Source organism: Candida tropicalis (genome assembly GCF_000006335.3).
Source record: "Candida tropicalis MYA-3404 genomic scaffold supercont3.4, whole genome shotgun sequence".
In the NCBI taxonomy this organism is placed as follows: Eukaryota; Fungi; Ascomycota; class Pichiomycetes; order Serinales; family Debaryomycetaceae; genus Candida; species Candida tropicalis.
In genome coordinates this window covers 486,005-498,178 of record NW_003020056.1, presented here as the reverse complement: position 1 = coordinate 498,178, position 12,174 = coordinate 486,005, and the positions used below count along the sequence as shown (strand labels likewise).

The 12,174-nt window shown below is 34.7% G+C and overlaps 7 protein-coding genes across 7 annotated transcripts; 4 read left to right on the top strand and 3 right to left on the bottom strand. All coding sequences in view use genetic code 12, as the record gives it.

The window, feature by feature from the left end:
- Nucleotides 1-24: 24 nt before the first annotated feature.
- Nucleotides 25-639, bottom strand: CTRG_03241 (uncharacterized protein; the record flags this gene model as incomplete). The annotated part of the gene is made up of 1 exon (XM_002548898.1): nucleotides 25-639. The coding sequence occupies one exon, from the start codon at nucleotides 637-639 to the stop codon at nucleotides 25-27; it is 615 nt and encodes a 204-aa protein (XP_002548944.1).
- Nucleotides 640-980: 341 nt separating this feature from the next.
- CTRG_03240 (U2 snRNP complex subunit) lies at nucleotides 981-1,409 on the top strand (the record flags this gene model as incomplete). The annotated part of the gene is made up of 1 exon (XM_002548897.1): nucleotides 981-1,409. The coding sequence occupies one exon, from the start codon at nucleotides 981-983 to the stop codon at nucleotides 1,407-1,409; it is 429 nt and encodes a 142-aa protein (XP_002548943.1).
- Nucleotides 1,410-1,447: 38 nt separating this feature from the next.
- HEM14 (oxygen-dependent protoporphyrinogen oxidase) lies at nucleotides 1,448-3,049 on the bottom strand (the record flags this gene model as incomplete). The annotated part of the gene is made up of 1 exon (XM_002548896.1): nucleotides 1,448-3,049. One exon carries the CDS (start codon nucleotides 3,047-3,049, stop codon nucleotides 1,448-1,450), a length of 1,602 nt encoding a protein of 533 aa, XP_002548942.1.
- A 628-nt stretch (nucleotides 3,050-3,677) lies between these two features.
- JIP5 (Jip5p) lies at nucleotides 3,678-5,306 on the top strand (the record flags this gene model as incomplete). The annotated part of the gene is made up of 1 exon (XM_002548895.1): nucleotides 3,678-5,306. The coding sequence occupies one exon, from the start codon at nucleotides 3,678-3,680 to the stop codon at nucleotides 5,304-5,306; it is 1,629 nt and encodes a 542-aa protein (XP_002548941.1).
- A 410-nt stretch (nucleotides 5,307-5,716) lies between these two features.
- On the top strand, nucleotides 5,717-7,942 carry CTRG_03237 (phosphatidylinositol-3-phosphatase; the record flags this gene model as incomplete). The annotated part of the gene is made up of 1 exon (XM_002548894.1): nucleotides 5,717-7,942. The coding sequence occupies one exon, from the start codon at nucleotides 5,717-5,719 to the stop codon at nucleotides 7,940-7,942; it is 2,226 nt and encodes a 741-aa protein (XP_002548940.1).
- Nucleotides 7,943-8,237: 295 nt separating this feature from the next.
- On the top strand, nucleotides 8,238-10,340 carry AFG1 (Afg1p; the record flags this gene model as incomplete). Its single annotated transcript, XM_002548893.1, has 1 exon — nucleotides 8,238-10,340. The coding sequence occupies one exon, from the start codon at nucleotides 8,238-8,240 to the stop codon at nucleotides 10,338-10,340; it is 2,103 nt and encodes a 700-aa protein (XP_002548939.1).
- Nucleotides 10,341-10,426: 86 nt separating this feature from the next.
- CTRG_03235 (uncharacterized protein) lies at nucleotides 10,427-11,533 on the bottom strand (the record flags this gene model as incomplete). Its single annotated transcript, XM_002548892.1, has 1 exon — nucleotides 10,427-11,533. One exon carries the CDS (start codon nucleotides 11,531-11,533, stop codon nucleotides 10,427-10,429), a length of 1,107 nt encoding a protein of 368 aa, XP_002548938.1.
- Nucleotides 11,534-12,174: the final 641 nt, after the last annotated feature.

The window sequence follows — 12,174 nt, the reverse complement described above, 5'->3', positions numbered from 1 at the left end:
AACTATGTGTAAACTACTAGTACTCTAAACATTATAAGCAGCGATAATAAATGATAAAACAAAAGAAATCTTAAAACTTGGTTTTTCAAAGAATAATTGTTTTAAATTGATTCTTTCTTTTCCAATGGTGATGAAATAATTCCATGGAATGGTAATGATATTCCTATTTTCCAAAAATTCAAGCAAGAAATAAGATGACAATGAGACAAAAACTATAACTTGAGATAATTTCCCAATTATAATACCCAAGAATAAACCAACAACAGAACCAATAGTTAATTCTTCATAGTTTAAATATCCATTAAATCTTGATTTTTTGAATGGTTGCTGGATTTCAGATTTGACTTGTTCTACGTTGACTGATGGCAATCTTGATTGGATTTGTGTTGCAGTATCATTATGAATCTTCTTGCTGAATGCAGATAAGATCAAGAATGAAGATCCCGCACTAGCAAATAATAGCTTGAATGTATTAGAACTTGAAGAATTATATGAAGCTCTTTGAACTCTGGCAATTGGTTGAAAAGTATTGTTGAATTTCAAGAATTGATATTTTGGGGTTGCACGTGAACTGATTGATCTTACAGATCCAAAAGATCTTTTTAAAATACCTGGAAGAAACAGTGAATTGACAAACATTAGTGTGATACGAATTGAATAAATAGATTTAGAAATTAACAACAACAATAAATGAAAATAATAAAGAAGCAATTGATGTTGGTTTTAGTTTTTTTTTTTTTTTTGGTGATCGTTTCGGTTAATTGTGAAATTTTGTTTATGATAGCAACCCGAAATTGTTGGGGAGCTTTTCCATTTAGTGGCATATTTTTATTGTTGTTGTTGTTGACTGTATTAATTTTGGCCAGGACACGAACAACCATAAACGATAGACAAAATTGACCTGAGAAATTAATCTCATCTCTTGATTATATCTCCACCATCGATCCATCAACAACCAATAGATACACATACAAAAGAAAATGCCATCATCAAAACGAGCTTCCGATATATCACCATCCGAACACCAACTAGACTCGAAGAAGATCAAACTAGACTATAAAAATCTAAAGCCGATGCAAACATTATATGTGAAGAACTTAAACACCAAGATCAATAAACAAATAATGATTCATAATTTATACCTTCTACTTTCTGCATTTGGTGATGTCATTTCTATAAATTTAAAACGTGGGTTTGCGTTTGTCATATTTGCAAGTACCAACCTGGCGAGTCTTGCATTGAGAACATTACAAAATGAAGAATTTTTTGACAAACCCCTTGTTTTGAACTATGCTGTTAAAGAATCTAAATTGATAAGTCGTGCAAAGAATGAGATCCTACGAAACGAACTCGGTAATGTCGAGTCTAAAGGAGAAGACGAAGATGATATACTTCCGCTGTATGAATAGGTTCAATATCAAATGTATTTAATACTAATATATACAACCTATTTCAATTGCAAGGCATCCTTAAATGACCCAATTACACAATCAGGTACACCAAGTCCTTCACCAAAGACAGTTCCTCCAAATGAAAGTTTGTAGTCTTGTTTAATTATGTTATCAACATTAGATTTGGTTTCTTGATAACCCAAATTGTATTGCGGTATACAATTGACATGTAAATTATAGGAGATAATTAAATCATCGTCCTTCATGTTATCAAGTTCCAATGGTTCTCCCTCTTTTATAACTCTGATATTAAACTTTGACAAGTCGACTTTTAATTTCGATTCCAAAACCTTCTTTACAATACTCAAATTCACACCGTTTGAGGGAATTGACCAATGGGTATAATAATGACCACCCATCATAATGGTGATTTTATTGTTAGCCAGAACAACTGGTTTTACTCCAGTAAACAACCCTTCGACATTATTTTCCACATCAGAATCATAAATTGTTCCCAATAATGCATCTTCATTTTGAGAAATTTTTCTATACCTAGGACACAAGAAACCAAATCCTTGTTTTCCTTTTGGAATTAATCCTGGAGTTTTTGTATAAACGTTGGTTAAAAAAATACTGGCATATTGTATGGACTTTAATTCTGGAACGAGTGGATTTGTTGGAGGTAATGTCTTAGCCAATCCATGGGTGTTTATAGTTGATCTTATGTGATCAAATTGTTCACCGTTAACTTTCCCCGAAATTGGGTCCACGCTATCGATAGAACAGTTGTAAACAATATTAGTATTAGTATTATTGACTAAATAAGATGCCAAGTTCTTTGGGAACACTTCCATACCATCATGAAATTTAATCATAGGGTAGTTCTTTAATTTCTTTTGCATATCAAGCAATCCTGCGTTCGGAGAGATCAGTTTCTCATACTCTTGTAACTCCATAGACAATTCCTCTCCAGACTTTGGCTTTGATTTTGATTTTGATATAGATTTGAAAATATGTTTAATAATAGAACCAGATTGGTTTTCTGCATCTTTCAAGAAAGGTAATATACTTTTAATACTCAATTTTCCAACATCTCCAGCATAAATCCCATGAACCACTGCACTCAATACATTATCGGTCAACACAGTACTACCGAGTCTTCTTTTGAAAAACTGTTCTATTGTTTCATCTTCCTTCAATGGCTTTATAAATGGTTCTTTCAATACCCCAAATACCATATTACCATCCACAAATTTAACATTCTTGGCAAAATTCAAAGCAGTACTAACGGAATCAGGTACTTGCACAATTTCACCCGATGAGTCAAGTATATATTTTTTATTTGCAGTACATTTATTACTAAGTACTTCAACTTGAGCTTCTTGACCCAATTGTCGAAGTATATCAATCATAAGCAATGTCCCATCTTTTACCCCACGTAATGTACGAGGACCTTTTTCAAGAACAATTGATTTATGTGTATCCTTGATTGATAATGAGGGAGAAAACATCCATCCACCTGGTCTTCCTTGTTTCTCGAAAATGGTGAATTTAATATCTGGACGATACTTGGATAAGAAATAAGTGAATGTTAATCCCAGGACACCTGCTCCTAAAACAGCCACCTTAGCATTCTGGGGTAGTTTGGCTAATGTCATATGTAGTTAAGTTAAAGGATAACAAATATAAATGAAAACGAATGTGTATGTGTATGAAAAGAAACTAGATATTAAATATTAATTAGAAATAAACAACTTCCGATTGGAGAGAAAGAGAGAGAGAGAGAAATGCTCCGATGTTGGGGGTTTTCTTTATACGCCAAATTTTTTTTTTGGGCGAGTTTCGTTTCCTGTCATACCATGTCGTTTAGCTTTGAGATTTAGTTCCCAAGGCTTACATTCCATAAACATGTAAAAGGGGAACATTTGCTGATCCTATGTGAATGAGTATAATCTTTTGAAACAATAAGCTCAGTATCTCGTGGTTCTTCATAAACTCAGATCAGGTTTGCTGTTCTTTTTGATATTAAAAATTCTGAATATAGTTTGTAACTAGAATCAAAGAAATGATTTATTAAAGTTATTAAACTGCCAACAGTAGTATTCTAAATGTGTAGTACCATTACTTAAGGGTCAATATTGCGTGTTAGATTTTGCACCTCATCGCAGGAGCAGAATAGTAAAGACGGCGAGAGAAAAAAAAAATCACTATAGAATGAAAATATCTTTATCAGGGCATCTTAACAATTACTATTAACTCATCTGAGCAAACACTTCAAAAGAGACAATGGCTAAAAAGAAGTCGAATTCATCAAACGCAGCACAAGTTTTGGAATCTTCTGTGTCTCCTATTTTGGAAATCAATTATGCAGACCCATTATTCACTGTTGCTGCACATCCAACCAAACCCATTCTAATATCAGGTCAAGTCACAGGTCATGTATTCTGTAATACCTATGACGGTGAAAAATTGGAAGAATCAACACAAGCAAAGAGAGAAGAGTATAATCAACGTGAAAGAGATTCTTATTCAAAGGGAAAGATCCCTCATGTCAATAAATCAGTTTCGCAACTGAAATCGAAATGGTGGACTGTTATTCAAGATAATACAGAAATCGCCAAAGATGATGATTTGATCAAGACAAATTGGAAAACCAAACGTCACAAGGGTTCATGTAGACATGCTATTTTTGAACCGTTAGAAAATTCAGTTGGTGAATTCATCTATACTTGTGGAACTGATAATATCATCAAGAAGGCTGCCACTGAAACCGGGAAAGTTGTGGGAAAAGTAGATGCCCTGTCTGATTACTCAAATAGGAAGGATGCTTTGACCAAGCTTTGTCATTCCACCACTCACCCTTTCTTGTTATCGGGTACCGAAGATGGGCATGTTTTAGTGTATGATAGTTCCAACTTGAGTTCCAATAAATTGAAATTTAAAGTCAACAATGCTCATGATGATTCTATAAATCACATACTTGCCATGCCTGCTGTTTCTGCATATCACTATCTAACATTAGGATCTACCACATTATCTCATATTGACATCAGAAAAGGGATCATCACTCAATCAGATGACCAGGAAGACGAGCTTTTATCAATGTGTTTCCCAAGTACTGAAATAGCTGAAAAAAATGATACTGTTTTGGTTACCCATGGAGAAGGGATAATTAGTGTTTGGAAAAATTCCAAGAATAAGCTTATGGATCAATTGACTCGTGTTAAGGTTAACAAATCTGCATCTATCGACGCTATAATTCCTACCATGAATTCAGATGATGATAGCTTGGCCCATTCAGTTTGGTGTGGTGATAGTGAAGGTTTGTTACACAGAGTAAACTATAAAACAGGCAAGGTTGTTGAAACCAGATTGCATTCCGTATCAAAAGGTAAATATGGTGCTGTTGATGAAGTTGGTATTTTGGACATCGACTATGACTATAGGTTAATTAGTGCTGGTATGGATACTTTGAAAATATGGTCTAATGTTGAAGTCGATGATGAAGAGATGAGTAGTGATAACAGTGATGATGATGATGATGATGAACAAGATGATAATGCTGAAGATTCCTGGACAGATACTAGTTTGAGTGATAACTCTGATGGTGAACCTTCATCAAATGATGAAGTTGAAAAAGATGACGAAGACGAACACGAGGAAGTAGAGGAGAAACACGATACTTTACATAAAAGAAGAACTGATCTTTCAGAGATTATTTCCAAACCAAAGAGAAAGCTTATCAATATCAACAAATTGACTAAATCCAGCCAAACTTCACCATCTGAAGAAAGTGATAATGAAGATCAACCAGCAGAGAAAAAACAGAAAATCAAAGAAAAGAAATTAACTACAAAGCAATTACGCAACATGCAAAAACATGAACATGGTATCCGAAAATTTGAAGGATTGTAAGTAGATATGTGTATGTTGTAACGATTATATCGATTGTAGTAAACCATATTTAGAATTACCCATCAAAAGTGTATCGTTTCTGTACCTGCTATGATATCTCGTAATTACTCCTGGTCATTATTACGTAGGTTTTGAATTTTTTGTTGCTCGCTTTTTTCTTTTCCTTCTGTCTGTCGATTGCATTACGGTTCTTAGTCAACATCATTTTCTATCACCCATCGTTATCACATTGATACACACAATTAGCAACACAACTATACAACATACTGTACTAATAACAATCAATACGAAGAGACATATATACATACATTTACATTCATATAGCATTATCCATCCTCCTGTACATTACCTTCAATTTTTTTTTTTGTTAATAACTTTTATTTGAAGGAACCACAGGCAGTAATTTAATCATGGATAACATCTTTACTGTCAATGACGTTGTCCTAAACAGACGAGGTTATCATATTCCTGGTACACTTTACTTGTCATCATTTCATTTGGTATTTGGTTTTAACCCCAGCCCCACGTCAACATCAGGAGCAAGACCTAAAGAAATATGGATATGTTATCCTATGATAGAAAGAATTTCAAAGGCAAGAGGCTCCTCGTGGATTAATAATATCAATGGCACAAATAATAAGAATAACACCAATGGTTCTGTTATTGAAGAACCTCCAAAAATTACATTGGATGGATTTGATCATTATAGTGCCTCACACATTAGATTACAATGTAAGGATTTCACATATTATTCTTTTGATTTCATGAATGATTTGATATGTACCGAATTATTTACAAAATTGAGTTCACTTATCACTTTATCAAAGACAGAGAATGACATAAAACAATTGTATGCATATGAATATAGACCAAATATGTTGGAACAGAAGTTGGAACCCAAGGGCTGGGACATCTATGATCCAATTGAGGAGTACACTCGATTAGGTTTAATACAGAGTGATGATACTTATTGGAGAGTTACAGATATAAACAATGAGTATAAGTTTTGTCCTTCGTATCCAAAGGTCTTGTTGGTTCCGAGCACCATATCTGATAATGTTTTAAAACATGCTAGTAAGTTCAGGTCTAAACAAAGAATACCAGCAATTGTATATAAACACAAGGGAAATCTCAATGGGAATGTTATTGCCAGATGTGCTCAGCCATTAGTTGGTTTGAATATCCAAAATAGATCGATCCAGGATGAAAAATTGATTGGTGAAATATTTCTGTGTCAAGAACGTGAGAGAAGCGATAGGATAAATGCAGTTGATGAAGAACTGGGTTTCCAGCTGCAACAGCCACAAAGAAATTTATTGGTTGATTTGAGACCTATTACAAATGCTATGGCACAACATGCATTGGGTGCGGGTACAGAGAATGTGGATAACTACCGAGGTAGACCAAGTGGTGGCAGTACTTCCTCAATCACAAGAGATGAACTATCACAGGACCAAAATCGACTTGAGAATGAGTCTCCACAACGTGTACGAAATGTCGAGAAGATATTTTGCAATATTGACAATATCCACGTCATGCGAGATTCATTGAACAAACTAACTACCATATTAAACGACTTGGATAAGTACCCTGGCAGTTATGATAAGCTGTCGGCATCTGCAGCTTTGTTACAACAGGCATTGACTAAAACACAGTGGTTGAACCGATTGTCAATTATTCTTCAATCGGTAGATCGAATTACGAAATCAATACATTTGAACAACACCAATGTTGTCATACATTGTTCCGACGGTTGGGATAGAACGTCACAAGTTTCCGCATTAGCTCAATTATGCCTTGATCCATTCTATCGAACTATGAAGGGCTTTATGGTCTTGGTGGAGAAGGAATGGGTAAGTTTTGGATTTAAGTTTTCCACTCGTGCAGATCATGGAGGTTGTATTGGAGCCATTTTCAAGAAAAAGGTCAAGAACTCGTTGTCTATTGACTCAACAAAGAATAGAAGAGATGAACAATCCTCAGAAGTATCCATGGAAGGTTCAGTGTATTCTGAATCACAATCATCTGAAGTTGCAAATGGGGGAATGGGTACTGGTGCCGCTGCTAGTGTCACTTCATTTTTCCAGAGGGCAGCACGAGCAGCTAGAGAGATTAAAAACACTGCCCAAAATGGACTTTCTTCATCTCCTGGGCCAGAAGATGGAATTGAAAATGGCAATTATATTCCAGCATCATCCATATACAGTGGCAGCAGCGATAGATCACCTATATTTCATCAATTCTTGGATTGTGTATATCAGATATACCGTCAAAACCCATCTCATTTTGAGTTCAATAGCCGTTTCCTCAAAAGATTATTTTATCATCATTATTCGTGTCAATATGGAACCTTTATTTGTGATTCCGAACGTGAATTATTCGAAACTTACAAAGTGCAAGAGAGCACGGTTTCAGTATGGGACTATTTCAATTCTCGACCAGCGGAGTTTTTAAATAAATCATATAATCAATCTCCAGACAAGTCCAATACCACTAATGACGGGGTGATATTTTTAAACTATGCTGATCTCAAATGGTGGCATGAATTGTATGGTAGAACTGATGAAGAAATGAATGGTCTTTCAAATTCGTTAGATCGTAAGTTTGCACAAATGGGACTTAATAGGAGAGAATAAGTAGTAGTGGTAGATGTCCTCTTAATACATATACATAGCATTAGAGATGCACTGTAGTCCGAGATGTACAATTGTAATTTTGTGTGCTTCACGAAGGTTGCATCTCTATATTTATTTCTTTTTTTTGTGGCCAAATAGGAATTCTCAATTGTTCGATTGCCGAGATCGATAAAGTATTGCAGTTGACAATCTAATCAATCAATCAATCAATCAAGCCAAAAAAAAAAATCTCTTTAAAAAAAATTTTATCACTACCCTGATGATGATCTGTTCTTTTCTTAGGCATCGGAGTTAAATGAGACTAGTCATTCCAAAAAGATTACAACTACACAAGTCTGTTTCGAAGAACGCATATTCAACTATCACAAGTGGAATCCAGGGTGTTGATGGAAGACAGCCTTGGAGTTTTTACCACCAAGATGATAGTAGTACACCAGCTTCAACATCTTTATCTGTCACTGATCCATATGTCATCTACCAAAGTTATATTCAACAAGGGTTATTAGAGAAAGATGAATCACAGTTACGTGCCATGAAGGAGTTTCAGAAACTTTACCATCGTGTTATGGAATATACTCCTCCAGAAGACTTACTGATAAAGTTCAAATTATTAGTACGTCAAATTGAAGCAGATTATGAAAAAGCAGAAAAATCAAAGAATCAGTTCTCTCCTTTGAGGTTATTTCAAAGAGATCCCGAAGCTAGCAGGATGCAGATTGTTAGATACATGACTGACGAGGAAGAGTTGCGTAATTTTGCATCACCGCAGGGCTTACTTGTTAATGGTGAAGTCGGTTGTGGGAAATCAATGTTGATGGATATTTTTGCAGCTTGTTTACCATATGAATCCAAGATGCGTTGGCATTATAATAACTTCATTTTATGGGTATTCAGTGAAATGCACCACATTCAACAAAAGAGAATGAGACAACCAATTTCAAGGGAACATAGGTATACCATGGAAAATGAGTTTCTCCTCTATGAAGTAGCACAGAAAATGATTCAAAAGAATACCGTGTTGATGTTGGATGAGTTTGTACTCCCTGATATAGCATCGGCAAATATTATTAAGATTTTGTTTACGTTCTATTTCAAGCTTGGTGGAGTTCTTGTGGCAACATCTAATAAATTACCTGAAGAATTGTATTCTACAAAGTTTAACAAACAGAAGTTCAAGGATTTTGTCGGGATATTGAACTCAAGGTGCCATTCTATTGATATGAACTCCGAGAAGGATTATCGAACCTATTTTGCCAGTGAGTCGAAATGCACTCCTTATATGATAAGTAAAAAGGACAACCCAGACAACAATCAGAAATGGTTACTGTTGATCAAGAGTCAAGCATTGAAGATACCGGCAGATTCCAAACTAATGGATGAAAAATATTCCTTGTTCGATTTAGGCGGTCAACCTACCTCCGTTTCTGTATATGGTAGAACTACAAAAATTCCATTATCTTTCAACGAGCACCGAGTTTGCTATTTGGATTTTGAAGATATCTGTCAAGGGTTGTATTATTCTTCTGACTACATTACTATTGCATCCAAATTCAAAACAATAATTCTAGATAATGTTCCAATCATGACAACTAAGAAGAAGAATGAAGCTAGACGATTCATCACATTGTTGGATGCGATTTATGAATCTAAATGTCAATTTTTTATGAGAAGTGAAGTTGATGTCGATTACTTGTTTTTCCCTGAAGTTCAGCATAAAGACAATAAAGAACTTATGGCCTATTTGAAAGACCACGAAGACAGGCATATTAGTGGAGAGGTATTCGAAGTTCAGGATGAAGAAGCATTTGCACGTGCATCGATAGATTTACTGAGTCCGTATCGTCCTAATGTTTCTACATACGATCAGTCATACACCAAGTCATTCGATGATTATAAGGAGAATAACAATTCCGAAAGAAACTATACAAATACCAAGGCATTCACGGGAGATGATGAAAAATTTGCTTTCAAGAGAGCTGTTTCGAGAATTAAAGAGATGGTTGCTTCGGAATTCTGGAGATCTGAAGACCGTTGGGTACCTTTAGATGCTACTATGAGACCATGGGAAACTCCACTGGAAACGCTAATTAAAACAACTAAGGAGAAACAGACAATCAATGACAGTAATAGCACCTTTGATGCAAACAGCATTGTATTGGATAATAATCGAAAGGCATTAACTGTTGAATTAGCTGATTCACTCCCAAAAGATTATGCTGTATCGAAGGGTATACCATTCAGACTTTTCAACTCGCTTGTTGCTCCTAGGTTTGACAGTTTACAGCATTTTTGGGCAATGGGAAAATGGACAATGGCAAATGGACAGAGATTAAAGGATTCTATTGGTAGAAGCTGGTTAATTTCAAGTATTAGAGGAGACAGTGAGAGATCTCGTTAGGTTTATATTTTAACATGCGTATAGAAGAAATACACATATAGACTACTAGGAGTTAATAATATTTGTAATACTACAACGACTCACACTTAATCGATTTTAACATAAGTTGCTGGAAAATAACCAGTTTTACCATGGATCTCACCCTTCCACCATTCTCCGTCGGTATTAATTAAAGCAATTGTTTCTCCTTTCTTGATTGTCAAATCACTTGTTGCACTACCTTCAAAATCATACATGGCAATACAATGGGTGACTTTGGATTTTCCTGAAGAAACATCTCGATTCTCGTTCAATTGATTATTGATCAATGTCAAAGATTCTATCTGAACTGCGATAGGTTCATTCTTCTTTGTAAAATCATTGATGATTGCATTGATATCTTTTTCCACGTGGAAACGTACTTGAAGCTGGAGAGATATTTGATAACAAAAAGTCAAATGAACAAAATATACATATATCTGAATCATATCAATGAGGCTTTTGCCATAGTCTATGAATATTGGCAATTCTTTCTTTAATCCCGAGTTGATCTTATCATACTTTGCATTATAATCTTCCAACTTGCGTTTCAAAGCATAAAGATTGTTATTCTGTGACATGGTAAGCTCTGATTGTGATTGCTTCAAAACCAATGCTTCGTGATCGTTATATACCTTATCATAATCGAGCAATGAACTTTGTCTAATATTTATCTTTTTGAAAACCACTTTCAAGATACTCGAAAAGTCCTCTAGTTTCTTGGTAACCGTTTCTGTCAAGTCGTTAACTTCGATATCAATATGTACGTCTTTAATCTTGTGTTTGTAATTAGTAATTCTTGTCCAAGTGTCAAATGCACCCTGTAATACATGAGTATCATATTTCAAATTTGAGTATGGATCCATCAAGTTTTGAAATGCTTCGGCAATTCTAATAGAACTAGTTAAAATCTGAGGCATACCTTCAGCGAATACCTTGATATATTTCAACATTTTCTTAACTTGAACATCCATATCAATCACTACTTGTTCCATTTCATTAAATTCTTGATCAACGGTATAAGAACCTCCAGCAAATTTAATTTTTTGTTTCAATATTTGTGATGTGTGTTTTAATTTATTCCAATCATGTTGATCTGTTTTCAAAACCCTTCTTTCAGCTTGTTTCAATTGACTGGCAACCAAACTGGTAACTTTATTAAACTCTGCACTCATTCTTGGTCAGTTCAAAAAAAGTGGTAAACAGATATAGTGTGTTTCAAATATCAAAAAAAAAATTGTAGATTGGTTGCCAAAATAATTAGCGACCAAAGAAAAATAAAAATAATACTCAATGGTGTATTGTGCAACACCTGGTTGTCATTTTCACTTTTCTTCATAAAGTCTTATCACATTTAAATTCTTCCATGTCGGACCAATTCACCCAATCTCGTGAGAATGAGGAATCAATGAATTCAATTGTTGAGTTTTTAAAAGACCAACAAATCGAGTACGATGAGACGGCATTTGGCTCTGAAGTTATTGAAAACTATCAGAAATTTGTTAAACAAAATCAAAATCAAAACTTTAACTGGAAGAAGTTGAGTGATTGCTTTGAACATATCTTCTTACTGTATACCGAAGAAGTGGGTATAATTAGAAACAAAATTGACAAAAATTCAGAAGTATGTACTGTGACGGAATTCACACCCTGGTTGATCTATTCTAACTCATATTAATAGCAACGCAATCTGTTGTTGGAATTATACGACGCGTTAGATCAAGAAAGAGCTAGCAAAAGGTATGTAATCGTCACTTCTAGAAGGTATTTATAAACTCCATACTAACGGTCATTATGTTTCAGAATGGAGGAATCT